The sequence below is a fragment of the Ovis canadensis genome, chromosome 13, assembly GCF_042477335.2.
Source record: "Ovis canadensis isolate MfBH-ARS-UI-01 breed Bighorn chromosome 13, ARS-UI_OviCan_v2, whole genome shotgun sequence".
Lineage (NCBI taxonomy): Eukaryota > Metazoa > Chordata > Mammalia > Artiodactyla > Bovidae > Ovis > Ovis canadensis.
The window spans coordinates 67,081,982-67,107,697 of NC_091257.1; the positions used below are offsets into that span (position 1 = coordinate 67,081,982).

Here is a 25,716-nt window from a genome sequence, read left to right on the forward strand (position 1 = left end):
TGAGCTGGATGGAATTGTGCAGTGGAGGGACCTTGCTTTATATAGGACTTCACATGAATTCAGTTCTACGTTCTTGACAAAAAGTTTGAAAGGTGTGGGCGATTCCACCCACTGGGGGATGTAAGGACCATATGTTCAGGAGTAGGTGTGAGATGGGAGATGTGTGTCTCCCATAGGGTCAGTCAGTGGTTCCTGTGGGCTGTTCAAGGCATGAGCTTCCTGCTGTGCTGAGGGTGAGGCATGTGTTTAAATGTGTATTTTTTATGCAACATGGCCCCTAAACACAACCACCTACTTAACTCTGGTGCCTGGTGGAGAAAGAGGCAGCTTTCTGTTCCAGTCCAGGAGGAAACTACCTACGTGGACGGTGATGGGGAGATAGGGCATCAGGCTCCCAGAACAGACCCTTCCTGAGGGATTATCAAAGGTGATTTTGACTCATTTGATTCTATAAGCAAAAACTATAGAACTTATATTCCAGGTGCAGCGGGACTCTGGTACTTCAGTCAGCGATGGGCTGAAAAGTGCTACCTGCATTGTTTGGAAGGCAAGTGGGAGCTCACAGTCTAGGAAGAAGGAAGAACTAGACATAGATAACCACAGTGTGAGAGAGAGAAAATCCAAGGGGAAGAGAGGAACTGGCTTACAGTCAGAGCAGTGGCTCTCAGCCCTAGTTGCTCATTAAAACCACCTGGGGAGCATACCCCACTCTCATGCCAGGCTGTACCCTGGACCAGTTCAGTCAGAATCTCTAAGGGTGGGCTCAGAGAGAATCAGTAAGAGATTCCAATGAGTAACCAAGGTTGAGAGCTGGTGGTGGAGGTGGGGTGGAAAGGCAGGCCGAAAAGTTGCAAGTAATTAAAATCCATAGTGGAGAGGGCTTCCATCCTTTCCCTCAGCTACTGCCATCCACATAATAAGACAGCGATGGCAGCCCCAGCCACTACATTCTATCCTCAGGACACTGCCCATAAGGTAGGAGTGTGAAAAAGGCATAACCCTTCCTCCTATCCCAGAAGTCTTCTAAGATTCTTTATGTTCCAACAGCTTAGTGTGGAGAAGAACCTGTAATCCTTTGTTCATTATTTAGTAATCAGTCTACTAGTCTAACAAATTTATTAAATGAATACTCTTCCAGACAGTAAGTGATTAGTGTTTCAACAACTAATAGATGAAAACTTCCAGGTTTAACCACTTAGACAAATTTTCATGCAAATATTAATTATTACTTAAATACTTCTAAGAATTTAAACTCCCCAAGTGAGTACAGTTGACCAACAACAGAATGTTGGGTGCACTGGCTGGCCCTCAACACAGGCAAATATCTGCCTGTGTAACTTATGGCCAGTCCTCTATCCAAAGTTCCTCCATATCTGTGGTTCTGCATCTGCAGGTTCAGTCAACCACAGATTGTGCTGCACCATAGTATTTATGCTGAAAAAAATCGCCTCATAAGTGGATTCAAGCAGTTCAAACCCATTTTGTTCAAGGGCCAGCTGTATATGAAATTATTTTTAAATACTTTTATACCTTAAAAAGTAGACCAGACACACAACGGTTACATTACTGATCTGTACTTGCATTGCTAAAACTGATTATAAACATTTCAGTTCACTGGATTTACATTTGCTTATTCACTAGCTCTGTTTTTACTTATATTTTTTTCCGGAGGGTACAGTTTTCCCTTATCCTGAAGCACGAAGGTGATTATTTCAACTGGCGGAGGGTATAAATGACTGGAGGCTGGTGATTCAGAACCAGAGACCCATCTGAGTCCTCAACATGTTTTGTGGCTCCTCTTTCAAAGATTTTTCCTTTTCTGTCAGGAACTCTAGACTGATGGCTTCAACCAACCAGATAAGTTTTGGAGTTTGTAACCCCTAAATTACACAGTGCTGCTTGTGCTTCTTACAGGTGCCTCATCTTCACAGCCCAGCCCAACAGGTCTATTTTGAAAGCACTTTGCTCGCAGTAGAGTTTGGTTCTTTCACAGCTTTTCTTTCTGGGGCCTCATCATGCAGTAGATAGGGTCTTAGATTGCTGACCAGAGATGGACCCTGCGCCCCTTGCAGTGGAAGTGCAGATTCTTAACCACTGGACCAGAGGGAAGTTCCATAGCATTTCTTTTTTAATGCACTTTCAAGGTGTATTGAAAAGCAGTGGTTGGAGAACCATGTAATAAACTCGTCTTTTCAAAGTAGTTGTTTACAAAATTTATCAAAAGTTTAAAAACTGTTAAATACTGAGTATGAATGAGGCAGGTTCCCCAGTGAACTACAGTAAATAAAACATGGCCTCATCCACAGGTGGGGGCAGGGCAGTGCTATTAATATAACAGGGAGACCATCAGTTATCCAGCCAACAGGTGCATGGGCTATACTCACAAGGAGAGGCCTGTGCTGAGGGGAAGCCAGGTATACAGAATGTAAAGATTTATCGTTCACACAATAAACTGTGGAAAATTCTGAAAGAGATGGGAATACCAGACCACCTAATCTGCCTCTTGAGAAACCTATATGCAGGTCAGGAAGCAACAGTTAGCACTGGACATAGAACAACAGACTGGTTCCAGATAGGAAAAAGAGTACGTCAAGGCTGTATATTGTCACCCTGCTTATTTAACTTCTATGCAGAGTACATCATGAGAAACACTGGGCTGGAAGAAGCACAAGCTGCAATCAAGATTGCCAGGAGAAATATCAATCACCTCAGATATGCAGATGACACCACCCTTATGGCAGAAAGTGAAGAGGAACTAAAAAGCCTCTTGATGAAAGTGAAAGAGGAGAGTGAAAAAGTTGGCTTAAAGCTCAACATTCAGAAAATGAAGATCATGGCATCTGGTCCCATCACTTCATAGGAAATAGATGGGGAAACAGTGGAAACAGTGTCAGACTTTATTTTTGGGGGCTCCAAGATCACTGTGGATGGTGACTGCAGCCATGAAATTAAAAGACGCTTATTCCTTGGAAGGAAAGTTATGACCAACTTGGATAGTATATTCAAAAGCAGAGACATTACTTTTCCAACAGAGGTCTGTCTAGTCAAGGCTATGGTTTTTGCAGTGGTCATGCATGAATGTGAGAGTTGGACTGTGAAGAAGGCTGAGTGCCGAAGAATTGATGCTTTGGAACTGTGGTGTTGGAGAAGACTCTTGAGAGTCTCTTGGACTGCAAGGAGATCCAACCAGTCCATTCTGAAGGAGATCAGCCCTGGGATTTCTTTGGAAGGACTGATGCTAAAGCTGAAACTCCAGTACTTTGGCCACCTTATGCGAAGAGTTGACTCATTGGAAAAGACTCTGATGCTGGGAGGGATTGGGGGCAAGAGGAGAAGGGGATGACAGAGGATGAGATGGCTGGATGGCATCACTGACTCAATGGACGTGAGTCTGAGTGAACTCTGGGAGTTGGTGATGGACAGGGAGGCCTGCTACTGCTGCTGCTGCTGCTACTGCTGCTGCTGCTAAGTCGCTTCAGTCATGTCCGACTCTGTGTGACCCCATAGACAGCGGCCCACCAGGCTCCCCCGTCCCTGGGATTCTCCAGGCAAGAACATGGAGTGGGTTGCCATTTCCTTCTCCAACAGGGAGGCCTGGCGTGCTGCAATTCATGGGGTCGGAAAGAGTCGGACACGACTGAGCAACTGAACTAAACTGACTGAGGGACATGGAGTGTTGGATGGAAAAAAGGGAATGTTGGGGTCAAAGATGAGAGAAGGTGTAAAGGGAGCTTGGGACCCAGTAGGGAAGAGCTGAGCCCAGAGATTTGGGCTATATTTGGTAAAGGGTCGGGAGATGTTTAATTAGTGTTTTAAATCACTAACTCATTTCTTGAGCCTTCTTTGCAATCTGTGTATCCCACAAATCTTTGTTACTCTGTCACCTCCTCCCTCCATACCCCCATTGTACTGCTAGGGGTTACTGCAGCACGCCTTCATGAGTGTGTGCTGCAGGCACCTCCAGTCCTAAGTCCTGGCCCCAAGATTGGAGATGAATATACTACCAAGGCTGTGTTTTTCAAACTTTTTTGACAGTATCTCTTACTAAGAAAACCATTTTACATTCAGGACTTGGTACTGGTACACTCAGTACTTGGTACTTTGTGTGTGCATATGTATAGATGATGAACAAGCTGAAGTTTCACAGTAATCCTTTGCTTATCATGGTTTGATGTATGTTGATATTTGTTTCTCTGTTCTTTTTATTTTTTCTGGCCACCCCGCACCTGTGGGATCTCAGTTCCCTGACAGGAACCAAACCTGGGCCATAGCAGAGAAAGCCTGGAATCCTAACCCCTAGACCACCAGGGAATTCCCTATTTCTCTATTTTGTTTCACTGCTGATGGTGACTAAATTGATTGTATAGCTCATTCACAGATCTTGACCTACAGTTTGAAAAACGGGGTTCTAAGGAGCCTATTCCTTATGTATTGACAGAGCCAAGGAGCAGTATCTGAGTAAAGAGGAGCACATCATATAACTTAAAGTAGTTACAGAGTTGTAACAAAAACAGTGTAAACTACAGTGGGGACATTGAAAACAAATTATTTTCCTTAGTCTGACAATTTTTGATACAATTGAGTTCAGTTCAGTCGCTCAGTCATGTCCAACTCTTTGCGACCCCATGAATCGCAGCATGCCAGGCAGCCCTGTCCATCACCAACTCCCGGAGTTCACTCAAACTCATGTCCATTGAGTCGGTGATGCCATCCAGCCATCTCATCCTCTGTCATCCCCTTCTCCTCCTGCCCGCAATCCCTCCCAGCATCAGAGTCTTTTCCAATGAGTCAACTCTTTGCATGAGGTGGCCAAAGTACTGGTGTTTCAGCTTTAGCATCAGTCCTTCCAAAGAACACCCAGGACTGATCTCATTTAGAATGGACTGGTTGGATCTCCTTGCAGTCCAAGAGACTCTCAAGAGTCTTCTCTAACACCACAGTTCCAAAGCATCAATTCTTCAGTGCTCAGCTTTCTTCACAGTCCAACTCTCACATCCATACATGACTACTGGAAAAACCATAGCCTTGACTAGACAGACCTCTGTTGGCAAAGTAATGTCTCTGCTTTTCAATATGCTATCTAGGTTGGTCATAACTTTCCTTCCAAGGAGTAAGTGTCTTTTAATTTCATGGCTGCAGTCACCATCTGCAGTGATCTTGGAGCCCCCAAAAATAAAGTCTGACACTGTTTCCACTGTTTCCCCATCTATTTCCCATGAAGTGATGGGACCGGATGCCATGATCTTCGTTTTCTGAATGTTGAGCTTTAAGCCAACTTTTTCACTCTCCTCTTTCACTTTCATCAAGAGGCTTTTTAGTTCCTCTTCACTTTCTGCCATAAGGGTGGTGTCATCTGCATATCTGAGATTATTGATATTTCTCCTGGCAATCTTGATTGCAGCTTGTGTTTCTTTCAGTCCAGCGTTTCTCATGATGTACTCTGCATAGAAGTTACATAAGCAGGGTGACAATATACAGCCTTGATGTACAGTCATACATAATTAGTCATATATAAGTTTTGACTGGTTAATGCAGTATTTTACTGCTCATTAAAGGTGAATGTGAAAGGGAACCTTGTAACAGAACCTACCAAATACTGATACCATAACGCTAAGCTTGTTTAAATATAACCCTTTGCATATAACCTGCTAGATTTACTTTGACCAAGTAGTCATTTGAACTTTCTTATATGATTTTATAATTTGACTTAAATTTCTAAAATTATATAAAAAAACAAATCCATCATCATCATCATACCAAAACTAAAACCAGTAGTGTTCCAACTGTATCATAATTGAGTAACTGAAATAAATACTTCTGTTGTTCTATTTTTCTTTATTTCTCATCAGTGAAGTAAATCAAGTCACTTTTTATTGTGCTAAACCCTATAGTAGGTGTGTGGACACACACTTGATATCTAGCTTGACAATTGTCTTGATGCCTTTTTAGTTTGTTCGTATTGGATATATGAGAAATGTGGACCCCGAAGGTAGGTAATAAAAAATTTTTTTAACCACCCCTGTACCTATCTGCAATGTTAATGTGCAGAGTTTACAGAGAAGACTTTCTGCTGGACAAATTTACCCCAGATTTTACAAAAATTTATTCTGATAACATTTTTGGAGTTTGCTGGTTTCCATAAAAACTGATTAGAGGTTTGGACATGACTATAATTTCCATGTTGCAATAATCATTTAAAATACTGTTTTGCTTGAGGCTTTAAGAAGGACCAACATGTTTCACAAATAGATGTGAGTACATAAAACTCACTTGAAATGGTGGGTGGGGTGGTGACTTGTATTCCTTTTTACCTATTTCTAAATAACTTGCAATGAGGTTTATATCATATAAGTACAGATAAGTCTCTTTGTCAGTATAAACAAAGCATCAATTATATAAAAATAAAAGAAAAATATTACAAAAAACATTCCTGGAGAACATAAAAGCATAAGCCATCTTCTATCTTTGGTAAAATGTGCAATTAGTAAAGAATAGTAGTAAAAAAGGAGAACACAGTCTAATAATGTTTTTGTATTTTTCCTTTCGCTTTCCATTTTCACAGGCCCAGGGTGTGTGTGTGTGTGTGTATGTCTGTGTGTAAACATCATCAGGTTGTAAAATACCCCATCATACTTGGGTCATCAACATTTCAGTTAAAGTTTTATATTGGCCTAGATAACCCCCAAGACTTTTACTGGTCATTCCTAGGAATTTTTGGCACAGATTCAGAGGTTTTTATTTGTTTTATAAAGCAAGCACAGCTAGAAAAAGCTTTAGTGCAAACATCCAAACTTTAGCATGGATTTGATTGCCTGCTCTCCATTTTGGCATCTAGAGATACTGCCCAATCACTCCAGAGAAGAAGCCCCTAACTCCCTTCTGGATAACTTGGTGGGTAGGTGTGATCCCAAAGGATCACAACCGACTGCTAATTTGGTAGGTTTTTGTTTGCATATCTTCAATATCAGCTGAAGATGTTTACAGCTGCTTATTGGCCATTTGTATTCTGTGAATGATGTGTGTGTGTGTGTGTGTGTGTATGTATAATATATATAAATATTTAAAATATATGCTGGGCTTTTGTTGTGTCATACAGGATCTCATTTCCTGACCAAGGATTGAAGCTGGGCCCCCTGCTTTGGGAGTGTGGCATCTTAACCACTAGATCACCAGGGAAGTTCCGATGATATTTCTGTCTTTACCCATTTTTCTATAGATTCAGGGATTTTGTGGCTTCATTCATCATTTAAAAATGAATGTTGAATATCTGTTACATGCTTGCATTAGTTTTCTAGTGATGCTGTAACAAATTACCACCAACTTAGTGTTGTAAAAGAATACAAATTTATCATCTTGTAGTTATGTAGAAATCCAACACAGGTCTTACTGGGCTAAAATCAAGGTAGGGCTATGTTTCTTTCTGGAGGCTCTTTTCCATCTTTAAGAGGCCACTCACATTCCCAGGGCCTCCATCCTCCATCTGCAAAGCAAGCTATGTTGTATCCCTCAAACCATACTTCTATAGTCACATCTCCCCCGCCATCACCCACCTACTAATTCCACTTTTAAGGACCCTTGTGATTACATACAACTTACCTGGATAATCTCCTGATTTTAAAGTTATTAGAAAACTTCATTCTATCTGCAACCTTAATTCTCTTTTGCCGTGTAACCTAACTTAGTCACAGGTCCTGGGAATTAGGACTTGGATATCTTTGCTTACTAGAGTATTAAGATGGGAATGCTGTGCTGTGTGATGGGAATGTCCGACTCTTTGTGACCCCATGAACTGTAGCCCTCCAGGCTCCTCTGTCCATGGGGATTCTCCAGGCCAGAATACTGAAGTGGGTTGCCATGCCCTCTTCCAGGGGATCTTCCTAACCCAGGGATTGAACCCTAGTCTCCCACATTGCAGAAGGATTCTTTACTATCTGAGACACCGGGGAAGCCCAAGAATACTGGAGTGGGTAGCCTAGCCCTTTTCCAGGGGGGTCTTCCTCACCCAGGAATTGAACCAGGGTCTCCTGCATTGCAGGCAGATTCTTTACCAGCTGAACTACCAGGGAAGCCCAAGATCAGAATATGGAATTTTAAATAAACGATCCTGTCTACATAGATGCTATTAATACAAACTAGTGGAGAAGACATGAGAAGGCAATGGCACCCCACTCCAGTACTCTTGCCTGGAAAATCCCATGGACGGAGAAGCCTGGTAGGCTGCAGTCCATGGGGTCGCTAGGAGTCGGACACGACTGAGCGACTTCACGTTTGCTTTTCACTTTCATGCATTGGAGAAGGAAATGGCAACCCACTCCAGTGTCCTTGCCTGGAGAATCCCAGGGATTGCGGAGCCTGGTGGGCTGCTGTCTATGGGGTCTCACAGAGTCGGACACGACTGAAGCGACTTAGCAGCAGCAGCGGCAGTGGAGAAGACAAGTGGTTTATCAATCACAGAATTTTCTTCTTTTATCTCATTTGTCAGATTTTGGCATTAAGACTATTCTACCTTTATAAAATAAATTAGCTTTTTTTTTAAATTAAAGTATAGTTGATTTACAATGTTGTGTTAATTTCTGCTGTACGGCAAAGTTACTCAGCTATATATAGATATGTATATTCTGTTTTTTTATTCAAACTTAAAACTGTTTGTTTTGTATTGGGGTATAGCCAATTAAAAATGGTGTGATAGTTTCAGGTGAACAGTGAAGGGACTCAGCCATTCATATACATGTGTCCATTCTCCCCCAAATCCCTCTCCCATCCAGGCTGACAAATAATGTTGAGTAGAATTCCATGTGCTGTACAGTAGTCCTTGTTATCCATTTTGAATATAGCAGGGTGTACATGACCTTCCCACACTCCCTTACTATTCCTTCCCTCTGGCAACCATTAGTTTGTTTTCTAAGTGTGTGAGTCTTTTTCTGTTTTGTAAGTAAGCTCATCTGTATAATTTGTTTTTAGATTCTACATATAAGGGATGTCATATGACATGTCTCCTCTGTCTGACTGACTTCTCTCAGTATGACACTCTCTAGGTCTATCCATGTTGCTGTAAATGGCATTACTTCTTTCTTTTTTAATGGCTGAGTAATATGTACCACATCTTTATCCATTGCTCTGTTGGTGGTCATTTAGGTTGCATGCGTGTCTTGACTATAAATGGTGCTGCAGCGGACACTGGGGTGTATGTATCCATTTGGATCATGTTTTTCTCCAGATATATTCCTTGGAGTGGGATTGCTGGACCATTACAGTTTATCACAGGATATTGAATATAGGTCCCTCTAATGTACAGTAGGACCTTGTTGTTTATTCATTCTGTATATAATACTTGCATCTGCTAATCCCAAACTCTCAGTCCTTCCCTCCTTCACCTCCCCTTCCCCTTGGCAACCACAGATCTGTTCTCTATGAGTCTGTTTCTGTTTCGTTGATAAATCCATGCATGTCGCATTTTAGATTTCGTATATAAATGTCTTTCTGACTTACTGCGCTTAGTGTGATAATCTCTGGGTCCACAGGGAGCTTTCCTTCTTTTCCTGTGGTTTAGAGCGACCTGTTATATAGGTTGGTAAAACTCAGTCTAGAGCTAGTGCCATTTAAAAGAGTAGATCTTTGGGACTTTCCTGGTGGTCCAGTGGTTCTGCACTTCCACTGCAGAAGGAATGGGTTTGATCCCTGGTCAAGGAACTAAGTTCCTACGTGACACTTGGCATGGACCCCCCCCCCAAAAAAAGGTAGATCTATAACAATGCAATTCTTTTTGTAGTTATTGATCTTATTAAAAACTACAATTAAAATAATGTTTAAATAGCCATTTTTCTATCTGGAAGCTTTAGTTAGTACATTGAAAAACAAAAAGCTTGAAAAGAAAAACACTGAAAAAGAAAAGCTCATTTTATTATAGATAAAATGATTTCATCCTAGAAATCTCTTTTTTTTACTTCAGGCTCGTTCCCGACCCTCCAGGTCTGTATCTTGAGTGCACTTCTTCAGCAAGGCCTTCTACCTTATTCTGAATTGGGATCCCCTGCAATCTCAACTTCTCTTTAGTACTTACCACTTTCTAATTCACTGTATATTTTACTTTTTGTCTCTTCCTACTTGAGTGCAAACTCCATTAGGGCAGGGATTTTTGAGCAAATGTGTAATATTTTAATAGTTTTCTAAATTTTCAGAGTTTACTCACCTGTTTATTCTTCCAGGCAAACTTCTTTACCTTAAAATAAAGGTGTTTTTTTTTAAACAAAAGTAACACATGCTTGTTGTAAAAATGCAAAGAATACCAAAGTGCCTAGAGTCCTCTCTTCTGCCCTGCTCCCAGAAATCCCACCATCTCAAGGTAGCCACTGTTATTAGTTTGGTGTGTATCTGTTCAGACTTTTCTATGCATGTACGTATATACTCTTAAAAATAATAGAAAATTTAAGAGTATAGTGTGTATACATGTTATTCTGCCACTTGCTTTTTTTGGACTTGCATTGCATTGTTGCATTGTTATTCACTTGATCAATCTTCTACTAACAGAAAAACTTTTTTTTTTACTATTACAACCATTATATCAATGACTAGCTTCTTACATCTATCATATTATTTGTGATGGTATGGTATTTCTTCCAGAAATGGAATTGTTGGGTTCAAGGATATAATGCATTTCTCATTTTAATAAATCACCCAATTGTCTTCCCAAAAGACTGTACCAGTTTATACCCTCAAAAATATTTTGCAAGTTCCTATTTTCCTGTAGCCTCACCAACATGGAGTTTTAATTTTTGTTAGTCTGATACACTCTTTTTTTTTGGCCTTCCTCATGGTCTGCAGGATTCCCCAACCAGGAATTGAACCCAGGTCCTTGGCGGTGAAAATGGAGTCATAACCACTGGCCAGGGAATTTTCCTGCTATTCTGATATACTCTTGTTTTGATCACTTGCTCCTCACCCTGTTGGTGAGGCAGAGACTCTCACTTTAGGATTATGGGGATAGTCAAACACAATACCTGGCACTGAGCAGGTGAGATTGACAACACATACACTCACAGCTCGGGAGAGAACAACACCACAAGCTACACAGGGCCACAGAGGTGTTGCACTAAGGAATAGAGTGGACAGCCAGACTATGGGAGGCCAGCCTTATAGCAGCAAGAGGGTGAGTGCCCCCTGGTTCCTGCAGGGGATATGATTGGCTTTTTAAAATAAATCTGAGGGCTGATAGAGAATTGAGACCCACTGCAGTACTCAGAAATAAGCAGAATCTGTACCTCATCCATTTGATAAGGAGGATTGTTTGACTAGGGCCACTTTTGGTTTAGGCCATTGGAAGCCCTCTGGGTTTTACCAGATGTCAAGGTAGCACAAAATATTGAATCTTAATGTCAACCTTTCCTAGGTAATTATGAGAGTTCTTGCTTTACTTTTGAATGACTTTTTGGCATCTATTTTGATGATTGTTTTTTCTCATTTAAGACAGTCATGGATTAAGTTCTTGTACAATAATATCTAATTTTATTTCCTTGATTTGTATTTAGGATTCCCCCATCCCAAACTGATCAGTATGACTGGGTCTTTTTCTATCCTTCTTCCTTTATTGGTAATTGGTATAAAGGGAATGGTGGCTTCATAAAATGAAATACCATTTTTACTTTTCTGGGCTCTGATAGAAATTTCCAAGGTGAGGATTATCTGATCACTGAAAGTTTGAAAGAATTCTTCCATTAAACCATCTGGGCCTCGAACCTGCTTCAGACATCTTTCTTGGATAGTATTTTCAACATCTTTCTTGTTTTTGTAATTTTATTTTCCAGAAAAGGGTCCGTATTATTAAATATCAAGGTTTCTGTATGCATTAGAACAGAGTCAGATATGGTATTCTCTTTTCTGGTGTTCCTAAGGTACAAAACCACATTCTTAATAACATAAGAACAAAGAACTATAAAAAGATATTAAGTTGAGATCAAGACAGAGATAGATGGAAAAACGAAAGGAAACTAAAATGAACAGAATGAAATGTTTTATTAGAGAAAATAGAATACCCTTAATTGTGAAAATTAAATCAGTGATGGTGAAACCCAAAAACTTGAGATACTGTCCCCAGGATTTAGAGAAAAGGGACAAAGAGATTTAATTGATAGTGGTAATCCAATGTGATAATTTTAGAGGAAAAAAAAAGTCCAAAACAATCTGTTCATAGAATGGACAAGAACATACTAGAAGAGACCTTTTCTCAGTTGAAAGGAAGACTTTTTTTATTTCTGAAAATTTAATAGAATAATGCCTATACTAAGATTTATACTGGGTTCAATTCCTGGTTGGGGAATCCTGCAGACCATGAGGAAGGCCAAAAGAAAAAAACAGTGTATCAGACTAACAAAAATTAAAACTCCATGTTGGTGAGGCTATAGGAAAATAGGAACTCGCAAAATATTTTTGAGAGTATAAACTGGTACAGTCTTTTGGGAAGACAATTGGGTGATTTATTAAAATGAGAAATGCATTATATCCTTGAACCCAACGATTCCATTTCTGGAAGAAATACCATACCATCACAAATAATATGATAGAGAAAAATCCCAATAAGTACCAGGCAATTTGCTCACCTAAAAGAGACCAATCCAGCTTTGCTACCTTTTTTTGGAGCTACAATATAATTGACATTTAATATTAGTTTCAGATGTACTTGCTGCTATTTTAAGAGCCAAAGACAATGGGATATGGACAAGAGAATTTTGAGGGGGAAAGTTTGAGATTCAAGAGTTCTCTAACTAGTTAAGCCACCCTGTGTGTGAGGACAGCAGAAAGGGATTCTCACCTAGGGCTGCTGCTGCTGCTAAGTCACTTCAGTCGTGTCCAACACTGTGCGACCCCATAGATGGGCAGCCCACCAGGCTCCCCTGTCCCTGGGATTCTCCAGGCAAGAACACTAGTGGGTTGCCATTTCCTTCTCCAATGCATGAAAGTGAAAAGTGAAAGTGAAGTCGCTCAGTTGTGTCTCTTAGCGACGCCATGGACTGCAGCCTACCAGGCTCCTCTGCCCATGGATTTTCCAGGCAAGATTACTGGAGTGGGGTGCCATTGCCTTCTCCGTCACCTAGGGCAAAGACTTGGAAAAATGTAACATCCTGGAATTCATTTTGAAATCACTAGCCAAGTTGGGAGATGGGTCTGAAGGAGGAATAGAAAAATTAGTGCATAAGAAACTGTCAGTGATGTTACCAATTAAACAAATCATTGGCAAAAGCCAAAACAATTATTGAAAAGGAGGATTTTGTGACTTTAAAAAAAAGTGTAAATAAAAAGTGAGTCTGTCATCCTGGATTAAGTGGACAAATATAAGTAGTGTGAGGGCAGCAGGCCAACAGATGGAAATTTCTCTACACAGGAGGAACATAAAAATGAATGATCTGTCATTGACTTTAATAATTTGTGAAAATAAGCTGCATTTTTATTTGATAAACTTAATGGCAACAATCAGAATTAAAAACAGGCTTTCTGCATTGCAAATCACTATGGGAGGTAAAAGCAAATATGGAAAAATTCAGAAAACAGGAAATAGAAATAAAAACTTTAAATAGAATGACAGCTGACCAAACAAATCATCTGTAACAGTAGAGGTACTATGTTTAAATGCCAGCAGAGTGGAGAAACTGCAGTTTTTAGGTCAGATCCTTTGTGCCTCAACGATTTTGCTAATGCTGAACCCTAGGCCTGGCTTGCTGGTCTATCCTATTCCAAGGTGAAGGCCTCCGTTCCAGACAGACTTCCTCCCGGCAGTCCTCCTGGGCCACCTGGGGCGGAATGATAACCTCTCTCACAGACCTGGCAACCATGTGGGAAGCTGGTACTCCATATCAGACACAACCGCCTTTTTCCCTCTCACTATGAAGGGCCAAGGCATCTTGCCAAGTTCGGTCCACAGGATGAAGCAGTCAAACCCTGCTCAGTTGTAATGACCCTGCTCAGTTGTAATGTACGTCTTTTACCTGGTCGCCCTCCCTTCCCCCCAACGACGGTGATCCTCCGTGAGAATCAAGTTTCAAACCGGCTCCGACGGCTGACGGAAGGACTCAAGGACCCTCAAAACCTTACAAATGCCCGCCCGCTTCTCCCCGCGCCTGGGCCGGTCTTCCAAGGGCGGTGTCGTATCCACCCACGAAGGCTCGCCCCGCCCCCACCTTGCAGTCTAGTAGTAAGGTCTCAAGGTGTCCGCTGGGAAGCCGCGTCCCGGAAAAGCGGGAGCGAGAGAGGAATAGGGCGCGGGGCTCGGCGTCTAGAGCCCCTTCCCCAACTCAGAGGAATTGCTCCTTGTCGCCAAAGATGTGGGGTTCAAGAAGGGTCTGTCCTATTGGATTTAAGAGGAGAGACTGGGGGGCTGAGCCCAAGAGTATAGAGGGTTAACATGGAGTATGCAGAGGGCTTGGGGCCGGCTTAGAGCGCCCCGAATGCGGGTGGGTGAACTAGAGGTGTTCCACGCGCGGGCCAGGGCGCAGCGACAAAGGGGTTAAGGCACTGGGCCCCTCCTCAGCCCAGAGATTGGCGAGCTTGGGGGGCGTGGCTGGAGGGCGGACCTGCGTTTGCCGCAGCCGCGGGTGGGCGGGGCCCGGGCGGGGAGCGGGAGGGGCGCGGAGCGCAGCCGGGCCCGCGCCTCGCGCCCCGCCGGGCGGGCTTCTGGCCGCGCCAGCGAGCCGGTCCGGCGGCGCCAGCGCCGAAGACATCGCGCCGGACCCTGAGGCAGAGAGTAAGTGAGGCAGACCCACCGCGGCGCCCCTCTCGACTCCGACCTTTAGCCTTGCCCGCTACACCGCGAGGCTCGTTCGGTCGGACCCGGAGCTGGGGAGGGGGAGCGTCCCACTGCTGGGATCCCAGGGATGAAGGGAGTGGAGATGAGGCCGATGATGTCATGGATGCTTCGCAGGGCCTGGGGGAAGGTGGCGGCCGGAGGGGGTGCGGCCCGGATTATGTCACCTCTTCCCTCTGCGCCCCGCCCCCCCGGGCCACACGCGTTGGTGAGGAGCTCCAGGAGGTGCAGGAGGGATTTCTCCCACCGCAGAGATCCCCCGGACACCTCCTCGGGATGGCCTGTGACTGGGGTCTCTATCTTTTGGCGCTGCGGGCCATGGGGGCGAACACCCGCCCCCTGCCACCACCCCCCACTCCCGTGTGGGAGGCTGGTGCGCGCGCGCGTGTGTGATCGGGGTGTGTGTGTGTGGGGGGGCGCTGTCAGCCCCCTCAGTCCTGAAACACGGGATTTATCAGAGCCAGGATCTAGGGGATCGGCCCCTTCCCCCTTTGTCGCCAAGAGAAGATGAATCTCCCCTCACACATCCCAACCAAGAAGTTCTGGAGACCTCTGCACCCCTCTCCCCCAAAGCCCCATAGTGCCCCTGATACCTTTTCTCCCTCAGTCCTTCTTCCTGGAAGCCCATCCTGATTTTCCTATCGGGATTCATTGCCTCTTTGCATTGCTTGTAACTAGCATTCTCCCGCATGCATTCTCTCTGCATCTCCTCCGAATCAGGGCACAGAGACCCCAAGATTCTGTGGCCTGTTCCCCTCCTGGGGGCACCCACAGGCCAGCCCCAGAATGAAATTTCCCTGGAGTGGCCTGAACCAAGTGCTCCAAGAGCCCTCCCCCTGGGTAGATCAGGGATGCTGTCCTGGGAGGCAGTATTTGGGTTGATTCTTAAAGGGTGCAGAATGGGTACAGAGAGCTGCGAAGAGATTTTGTGTAGTGTGGAGAGGGACTCAGGTCAAGGGAAATAGGATGAGCAGCAGGAGAGTCCTTGGGGGCCCTGCTGCAAGCTGTGGTTCTGAGGGCTGAGAGGAATGCCAGGCATCTACCCATAATACATTCAATTCTTAAGATTCCTGTAAGGTAGGTGTGAGAACTCAAAGTGGAATAACCTGCATGCAATTCCACCCCTAATCAGTTGAACTGGGATTTCCACTTGGAGCTGATACCTCTATAAGTGTCTATATTGCACCTGCTGCAAAAGAATTTGGGCAAAGCATGGACAAGATCGGCTTTGTCCTTTAGAAACTGTCTCTTAGTAGCTGCACAGGGGAGGGAGTATAGAACAAGAAAGGGCAGTGAGAAGCCCCCAGCAAGGATGCTGGGAGGAGGGGCTGCTAAGATCTTTAGGGGGTGAATGGGCTGAGCTTGTGGCTCTGAGACCCCAGGGGAAGGGTATAGTGTTACTAGCTTTAGGAGGGACACACATGTGGAGGGGCTGGTTGGTCACTATAGGATGGAAGGACCTGCCCATCTAACTCCCAGGTATAGTCTATTTGCCCCCTTCGTGACCATTAATACTGTGTGTAATGTCCCAGGCAGTGAGGGTGGATAGGACAGAAACAGAGGCAGACTCAGGCAATAGGCTGTCATCCCAGGTTGTTGAGCTAATGCCATGAGGTTGTCTGCAGACCATACTCAGCTACCTGGGCTAGTTCAGGACCTTGACCCACAAATGAAGCTCAAACCCTTCCTCTGGACTCAGTTTCTGCCTATCAGGGAGATATATGCCCTTCCTTGTCTTGCCAGTCCCTGCTGGAGATTTGTAGAAAGAAGTTGCAGCAGTCTGAGCTTGGGGGAGGCAAGGGGCAGAGAACACTTGCATAGGGTTGATGGTAATAGGTTAGAATTATAATAAGAAGCTCTTCAAGGAGTGAGGCTCCAAGGAGAGTTGCAGTGGGTTGGTAGTCAATGATTCCCAGAGAAAGACCACAAGGATAGGAGGCTCAGGAAACAGTTTTGGGACCTCATTTCCATCCATCCAGGACTCTGGGCACCCAGGCCTTCAGGGGACCACATACAATCCAGGGAAACCATAAGGCAGGGTGGCATATGATCAGCCCCAATCTATGGTCAGAGTCTCCTTTCCTGGATCTCAGGGAAGGTAGTATTGCATATTTGTACTGCACCTTACAGTTTGCAAAGCACCTTCCTAAACATTATCCTCTCACTTTCATGACCTGAGGTTTGCTCCGGCCCACACCCAGGCTTCTGGTGGAACCCCCTTGCCTAGTTTTCTCATCTCACTATCGACACCCTCTTTTAGCATATAACCACACTCAGGTTTCTACCATGTTAAATTCTAAAATTAGAAAAGAGCCCTTGGATTCCAAACCACCTTAAATTACTGCCTTCTCAAAAGAGAAGGGAACTCTTTCCCTCCAGACCCCCACCTCCCCCCACTTCTGTAGTCTGGCTCTGCTTTGCACCACTTTCCCAAAATCATTCTCTCATTGGCACTAGTGATGTTTCCACCTGCCAAATTCAGGGCACCCTCTCCAATCCCAGTTTTATGAATAAGCCCCTTTGTTAACTCCAGGAGTGCCCCTACCTTCTTGAAGCATACTCCATCTTGGTCTTCAGGGCCTGCCTTCTCCTGGTCTTCTTCCTGCTCTCACTTCTCCACCCAGGCTTTGGGGGCTCTGCCACTGGAGCTCCATGCTGGAGCCCACCCACATCACGCTTGAACGCTGATGACCTAAGTCTCTCTTTGTATCTGATACCTGAGAGATATCTTTCTCTGGTCTTCCTCAAAGCACCCATTTCCCCACACATTCTCCTGTCACGTTAAGGGTATCATACCCATCCTGGTGTCCCAGTCCAGACTCCTCCCTTGCCCCACCCCTGGACCCCATCTGTATGATGTTTTCTCAGTTCTTCGTCCCTGACCAGATCTTCCCACTGTTTCTAAGCCTCAGAACACCCAGCCTTCACCCTTTTGACTCCCCAGCTGCTCCCTACACTGCATCCAGAGATGGCAAGAGAAGGGAGTCATGTTTAGGATGGGAGGGGGATATTCTATCTCCATATTTCTGTTCATTATCAGTGAGCACAGCATCAAGATTTTGGCAGCAGCACCTAGGGCACCAGATGAAAGTAAGCACTCACTTTCACCTGCACGTGCACTTTGATTGGACCCTCTCTTGCTCAGCCTTGTGGGATGTGTGGAACAGATTAGCTTAAGGAAAGAAGGTGGTAAATGCCTGTTCTCCACACCTGGGGTAGGGGCGGGGAGATGCTGATAGAATGGAATTTTACAAAAGTGGTGAGGACTGGTTTGTGGGAGTTTTCCAACCACCTCGGGCTGTAATTCTAGGTGTGGCTAGAAGACACCTGAAAGGCAAGAGTTTTTGTTTGGTTCCCCTGGTCTGGGACCCGATAGCCTCAACACAGCATTAGAAGTGGGCATCTGGGTAGAAGACAGTTTGAAACAGCACTCAAGGGGCCCAGAACTGCCACCTGTACCCCTTCATCTTAGCAGACAGGGAAGACAGGGTTTAAAGGCCTGAAGGGCGCCCCCTGCCATTTTTGGCACTTGTATTTGAGCGTCTGCTCGCGGCCGGCACTGCCTGCAGCCCCTGCCCGGTTGAATATGAGGATCTCTGGGGCAGGTGTTCCTTTGGTGCGGACTTGAGACAAAGGAACCAGGAAGCAGGGCCTTCCGGAGCACAGGTAACCCGAGGCCCCGCTCCCCACTGCTTCTGTGGGCCAGCCTTGGGGGGAGGGGGACGCACGCCCACAGAAGGGCACCGAGGAATTCTCGGTGAACTGAGCAGGGTCAAGGTCCACAAGGAGCGGGGGAGGGGAGTAATCCAGGAAGTCTTCCCGAAGGCAGTGAATTCTTGGAGGGGTTCTGCAGGCGCGGAATCCTGGGCGCCGCTGGGCGCCGAGGCTCCGCCCCTGCCCCCGCCCACCTGTGGGAACCGCAGGCCGGGAGGGAGGCACGGCAGGCGTCCTCCGCAGCCAGCGCTGCGTCCTCTGCCCCGGCTTCAACCAGCTCCGGGGCCTCTGCCGAGGTACTGACCATGGGGAGGGGGCCCTCTCGTGCCAGACCCCCATGCGTGCAAGTTGGGAAGACCTCTGGGAGGGCCCCGTGCTACACGCTGCAACCGCGGTCCCCGGCCGTCCGCGAGGGGCGGCGCATGTCCTAGGTGGCCCAGATGCGCGCCGCCCAGGCAGCTAACGCCCACCCTACCCCCAGTACCTCCGTCCTGTCCCGCGCCCGCTGCCCTGGGGTTCCTGGCACGCGGCAGCTCTGCGAGGTAGGTCCTCCATTCCTCCCATTTCGCAGAGGAGAAAACTGCAGTCCGGAATGGCTCAGTCGGCCGGTCCAAAGTCGCGTAGCTGGTTCGTGCCGAGCTGCGAGAGTGAGGCACATGGCCCCTGCAGACCGGGCCTCGGAGGGTCCCAGGCTTGAGGCCCCATCGGCCCCCCACCCCCTTGGAGAGGCAAGGAGAGGATCCTGCGCCGGTAGTGAGCCTCCACTTCTGTCCTTGACTGCAACACCCTAGGTTAGGGAACCGGGAAGGACTCCCATCCACAATTTTTGGATAGGGGTGGGCTTCCCTCCCTTAAGTTCTGAGGTCCCCTATTGAATTCAGGTACTGCTGTCCCCTTCCAAACCCATCTTCCCAGCCCATGAGGTTGGGATATAGGAGTCCAGACCCAGAGTAAAGGATACCTGAGTTCTGAGGTTGCAGTGAAGAATTGGGAGTGGGTGGGTCACTGAGTCTGGGGGGCAGACCCATGAAGAAGCTGGGTCTGAGGTGGGAGTTGAAGAGTGGAATACTGAGTATAGATGGCAAAGCTAGGAGGGTAGGTGTATGGTCCCTAGGGGTTGGGCTTTGTCAGGTGTACAATGGGCAGCCCCTATTACCAAGTCTGTCCTTATTTCCCCAGCCCCATTCCTTTACCTTGACTGTTTGGGAACTCCTGGGCCCACTGTAAGGAAGGGAACACTGAAAGGCAGGTTCAGCTGGTGCTGGGTCAGGCTTGGATGGGGTGGTGGGAGTGGGGGTGGGACTGACCTCTCTCTGCTTTCCTACTTGTGCCCACAGTGCCCCCCTGGCTTAGTCATGGCGAAGCTGGAGACACTGCCTGTGCGTGCTGACCCAGGGCGAGATCCCCTCCTGGCCTTCGCCCCTCGGCCCTCTGAGCTCGGACCCCCAGACCCTCGCCTGACCATGGGCAGTGTGGGCAGTGGAGTGGCCCACACCCAGGAGTTTGCCATGAAAAGTGTAGGCACCCGCACGGGGGGTGGGGGCAGCCAGGGCAGTTTCCCTGGTCCCCGTGGCAGTGGGGTCAGCAGGGAGAGGCCAGGCCGCTACCCCTCAGAGGACAAGGCTCTCGCCAATTCACTCTACCTCAATGGCGAGCTACGGGGCAGCGACCACACGGATGTCTGTGGCAACGTGGTGGGCAGCAGCGGCGGCAGCAGCAGCAGTGGCGGCAGTGATAAGGCCCCCCCACAGTATCGTGAGCCCAGCCACCCACCCAAGCTCCTGGCCACCTCTGGCAAGCTAGACCAGGTCAGTCCTTAAGGCCTTTTTCTGGGGATAGGCGGCAACCCAGAGAAGAGGGTGGGGTGGGCCTTCTTGGATGTTTTTGAGTTTTAGGGATTGAGATAGAAGCTGGATTGGGGAGCCTTGGGGGTCAAGTCCAGCTGGTGGGCCTTGGGCGGAGAATTGGCTGTGAGGGGGTCAGGTGATGGACATAAGGTAAGACTCCAGCCAGGAGAGACTCCCAGGATGGAGGTCCAGTGGGGGCGGAGGTGGGGCTGGACAAGTCTAGATCAGAGGGAAGAGACTGGGGCCAAGGCTAAGGCCCCATCCTGATGCCCACTTCCTCTTCCTTGCTTTTGTGCAGTGCTCAGAGCCACTAGTTCGGCCTTCAGCCTTCAAGCCTGTTGTACCCAAGAACTTCCACTCCATGCAGAACTTGTGCCCCCCACAGACCAACGGGACCCCTGAGGGACGACAGGGCCCTGGTGGCCTCAAGGGTGGACTGGACAAGTCTCGGACCATGACCCCAGCGGGCGGGGGTGGGAGCGGCCTCTCAGACTCAGGCCGGAACTCACTCACAAGCCTGCCCACCTACAGTTCCAGCTATAGCCAGCACCTGGCGCCCCTCAGTGCCTCCACCAGCCATATCAACCGCATTGGCACTGCCAGCTATGGTAGTGGCAGTGGTGGTGGCAGCAGTGGTGGGTCGGGCTACCAGGACCTGGCAACGTCTGACAGTGGGCGGGCCTCCAGCAAGAGTGGGTCATCCTCATCCATGGGGCGACCAGGTCACCTGGGATCCGGGGAGGGTGGAGGAGGAGGCCTGCCATTTGCGGCCTGCTCACCACCTTCGCCCAGTGCTCTGATCCAGGAGCTAGAGGAGCGGCTGTGGGAGAAGGAGCAGGAGGTGGCAGCTCTGCGGCGTAGCCTGGAGCAGAGTGAGGCGGCAGTGGCCCAGGTGCTGGAGGAGCGGCAGAAGGCCTGGGAGCGTGAGCTGGCTGAGCTGCGGCAGGGCTGCAGTGGCAAGCTGCAGCAGGTGGCCCGGCGCGCCCAGCGCGCCCAGCAAGGCCTGCAGCTACAGGTGCTGCGGCTGCAGCAGGACAAGAAGCAGCTACAGGAGGAGGCAGCCCGGCTGATGCGGCAGCGGGAAGAGCTTGAGGACAAGGTTGCCGCCTGCCAGAAGGAACAGGCCGACTTCCTGCCCCGGATGGAGGAAACTAAGTGGGAGGTGCAGACTGGGGCGTGGGCATCTCCCTGTGTTCCCTTCTTCTGTCTCTCTGGAGAAAACCAGAGTAGCAGCCCACAACTATCGCAAGGGGAGTGAAGATTGTGGCCGCATCAGTTGGCAGTGTCTGTGAGGACCAGAGCAGTCCCAAGCCCTGTGAGATTAGCCATGTCGTCCCGAGTCTGAGGAGGGGACCCTGAATTGTCATTTCTGCCATGATGAGCTGACCCTGAGCCCTGGGGCAGCTTGATGCCCTGGGGCTGGATATGGGGGCTAGAGTGGGGGTAAGCAGAGTTCTCCTTTCCCCCTGACTTCTCTTCTCATCTGCCCCTGCCCAGGTATGCCAGAAGGCTGGGGAGATTTCCCTTCTGAAGCAGCAGCTGAAGGACTCGCAGGCGGACGTGTCCCAGAAGCTGAATGAGATTGTTGGGCTGCGCTCACAGCTGCGGGAGGGCCGGGCCTCCCTGCGGGAGAAGGAGGAGCAGCTGCTCAGCCTGAGGGACTCCTTCAGCAGCAAACAGGCCAGCCTGGAGCTGGGTGAGGGAGAGCTGCCCTCTGCCTGCCTCAAGCCGGCGCTGACCCCGGTGGACCCGGCTGAGCCACAGGATGCACTGGCCACCTGCGAGAGCGATGAGGCTAAGATGCGCCGTCAGGCTGGGGTGGCTGCTGCCGCCTCCTTGGTTTCCTTGGATGGGGAGGTGGATGCTGGTGGGGAGAGTGGGACGCGGGCCCTGAGGCGGGAGGTGGGGCGGCTGCAGGCTGAGCTGGCAGCTGAGCGGCGAGCCCGGGAGCGCCAGGGTGCCAGCTTTGCAGAGGAGCGCCGAGTGTGGCTGGAGGAGAAGGAGAAGGTCATCGAGTACCAGAAGCAGCTGCAGCTGAGTTATGTGGAGATGTACCAGCGCAACCAGCAGCTAGAGCGGCGGCTGCGAGAGCGAGGGGCTGCGGGAGGTGCCAGCACACCTACACCCCAACACGGGGAGGAGAAGAAAGCCTGGACCCCCTCCCGCCTTGAGCGCATCGAGTCCACAGAAATATAAGCCCCTACCTGGGCATGTGGCCTTTTGACAAGTACCCAGTCAAAGGCCAGAGTCCCCAGTATCCTCTTCCCTGCCATCTCTTTTCCCCATTTCCCCTGAATCCCCAGACCAAAGAGGTTCTCAAAGCAGCTGTGACCAGGCCCCTCCCCTCCCCTCACTGGGTGCCTCTCAGCTCTACCACTGCCCCACTAGGCAGTCCCACTCAACCCACCTCCCAAGGAGGAAATAGGGGGAGGGCAGAGTGAATGGGGCTGAGGGCCCAGGCTGCAGGGGAACTCGGGCTCCTTTTCTTGGCACTCCCTTGTTGCAGAGGTGGTAGGCCTTGCAGAGCCATGAGGTGCCTAGCCCCTTGGTGGGTCTGGGCTGCTACTGTCGGCCACCCTGTGTCCAGAGATGCTCTCTGTACCAATCTCCTAGGCCATGTAGCCTGAGGGGGACTGTGTGGGGTCTGCCAAAGCTGACACTCTGGGCTCCTGGCCTCCCTCTTTCCTGCACTCTTCTCCCTCCCTGGGCAGATTGGCAGGACAAGTGGGAGCAGATGGCCTGCCTGCAGTTGAGAGGGCTACCTGCCTAGCCCCTCCCTGCCAAGGTCTCTACAGCCTGGACTAGTCCTGAGTGTGTGTCTGTATGTGTATGTTGGAGAAGGTAAGGGCTGAGGCTGAAGGCTCGGTACCCAGGGAAGTTCTGCTGTCTGGTTCTTGGAAAGGGTCACCTGGAGGCTTCTTAGCTCTACCCTCACCCCTCTGACCAGGACAACAGCCCCATTTGCTTGGCTGACCCCACACCTAGGGCCACTATCCAGCTCTAACTACAGTTATTAAGTGCCACCTGCCTCTCAGGCACTCCCCTCATTGAATTTCTGAGGTCCTATGAGTGTCTGTGATGTCTTCCTATGTCTTCCCACTTGATTCCCTCAGCCACCTTCTGCTTTCGTGCTCAGCCTACTGCTTTCATGCTCAGAACATCATTGTCCTAGGCCACCTCTTCCCCTAAACCTCACCTTTTCTTCCAGTAGAAAACTCTGCTTGATCTTTGGTGCACTGCCCACTTCCTAGCTCCTTTGGGCCCAAGCCTGAGCCCAAGGCCCTTGTTTTGGGGGGTGGGGGGGTAACTATGATTGCTCTTGAAGAGCAAGGCTGAACTGAGAGAATCACTGACCCCTGGGTCCAAGAGGCCTGAGGTAGCCCAGTGTTTGCCCAGGGTAGTCCTGGCATGGCCATTAGTGGGGGTTGGGGCAGCCAGTCACTTCCTCCTCTGGGGGCCCTCTTAGAGTCCGTCTCCCAAAATAAGAAGGGAAAGGCAAATTTCTAACACACCAGCAATAAAAATCGGAGGAGGTTTGGCCCTCGGCCCTTGTATTTTTCTTTTAACTCTCTCCTTCCCACCCCCAAGACTGGGTTTGTGGGGCAGGCTGGAGGGAGCTGGCAACTACTGTGAGCAATCCCCCGACCCCTGACCAGCCTCCTCTCATGACTGGTGACTGTTTAACGAGCTGTGCACCCCACACACAAACAGGAGTGCCCTTGTGGCCTCTGTTCTGCACAGCCCCTTCTGGTGCCCCTTACCAGTTCTCTGAGCTGGGTGGGGGGCTGTCCTGGCAATCACTGCCTATTCCACTCACCCTTCATTGCACCGGCCCCAGAACCTGGGCCTGGGCCAGAGGGGCAGGAGGAAGAGGAGGCATTAGTATGAAAAAAAAAATTAAAATGTAGAAAAAAATATGAACAGACTCAGCTTTGGGATTTCCAACCACAAAAGAAATTATATATAAATATATATAAATATATATCTCTACCATATGTGATGGAAAGACTTCGTTTTCTTTTCCCAAAGAAATAAAATGGAGAAAGCCTCTTGAGTGGCACTCTTCTGGCATGCTTGTGTCTTTGCAGGTGTGGGAGGTGAGGCTGGGTGAGGGGAGTGTGGAGGGCAAAGCTGGAATAAACACTCCAGAGGAGGCATGAGACCGGAGGTGCTCACGGGGCCATGCCAGGAGGCTGGATCAAAGACCAATCTCCTCCATGTTGTCCAGGAAGAGTAGTGCTCTCACTTTTCTGCCTGAAGGGGCTTTCTCTTCAGTTCAGACTGTTGCCAAAAGGGTTTCAAGCTAGTTCCAGCTCAGAACTTGGATACTAGACTGTTGGTCAGAAGGAAGGTGATGCAGGACAGTCTGTAGCATTCTGATTAGCCAAAGCGTGAGGGCAGAACATGTAGATATGAAGGCTGAGAATCAGTTTGTAATTAGTGGTGTGGCTCCAAAGGCAGAAGGGACCCACGTGCTTCAAGCATGTTTATAATTCCTTTGGTTGGGCTCACAAAGCTCCTCAATTAAGAATGTGCTGCTGCTGCTAAGTCGTGTCAGTCATGTCCGACTCTGTGCGACCCCATAGACGGCCTCCTACCAGGCTCCTCTGTCCCTGGGATTCTCCAGGCAAGAACACTGGAGTGGGTTGCCATTTCCTTTTCCAATGCATGAAAGTGAAAAGTGAAAGTGAAGTCACTCAGTTGTGTCCACTCTTAGCGACCTCATGGACTGCAGCCTACCAAGCTCCTCCCCGTCCATGGGATTTTCCAGGCAAGAGTACTAGAGTGGGGTGCCACTGCCTTCTCCATACTCTGCCACAAATAACACAACCTGATTTACAGGACCCCAAAGAGTGGTGTATTTTTCTTCACCTGACACAGTCTGGACATAAGTATGCTCTAAGTGTCAGAGATGTTGGTTCATCAAGGACCTAGACTTTCCATCCTCCTCCCATCCTTTGCATGTTGTTCTCTCCATGCCACAAGGCAGCAGTCACAGTTCTGTGAAGTGACTGAGGCAGCAGCACTTTATCAAAAAAGTAAACGGTTTCCCAGAACCTTCACACTATCCTTCCCTTAAAATTTTTTGCTTCCTTTTTTTTTTCCTTCCCTTTAAATTTGGTGGGCTGGAACTGAGTCGGATGCTCTTCCCCCTTCAAGAGAGGCTGAGAAGTTGAGTATTTGGCAAAGAGGAACGGGACTGTCACAGCTGCTGAGGAGCAATTACAGTTTATTTCATCTCCTAGGCTCCTTCTCTGGAGAAGGCGATGGCACCCCACTCCAGTACTCTTGCCTGGAAAATCCCATGGACGGAGGAGCTTGGTAGGCTGCAGTCCATGGGGTGGCGAAGAGTCGGACACGACT

The 25,716-nt window shown here is 48.3% G+C and overlaps 1 protein-coding gene across 6 annotated transcripts; it reads left to right on the forward strand.

Annotated features, from left to right (window-relative positions):
* The first annotated feature begins 14,588 nt into the window (after positions 1-14,588).
* On the forward strand, positions 14,589-23,896 carry LZTS3 (leucine zipper tumor suppressor family member 3). Of its 6 annotated transcripts, none has more exons than XM_069546596.1 (5): positions 14,589-14,731; positions 19,077-19,255; positions 19,843-20,313; positions 20,651-21,514; positions 21,850-23,896. In XM_069546596.1, exons 3-5 carry the CDS (start codon positions 19,861-19,863, stop codon positions 22,546-22,548), a joined length of 2,016 nt encoding a protein of 671 aa, XP_069402697.1. In that variant the 5' UTR covers positions 14,589-14,731; positions 19,077-19,255; positions 19,843-19,860; the 3' UTR covers positions 22,549-23,896. The 6 variants fall into 6 exon arrangements, with proteins under 6 accessions (XP_069402697.1, XP_069402699.1, XP_069402700.1 ...); XM_069546599.1 differs by having other exon boundaries at positions 14,603-14,731; positions 19,077-19,233; XM_069546597.1 differs by lacking the exon at positions 14,589-14,731 and adding an exon at positions 18,711-18,801.
* The last annotated feature ends 1,820 nt before the right edge of the window (positions 23,897-25,716 follow it).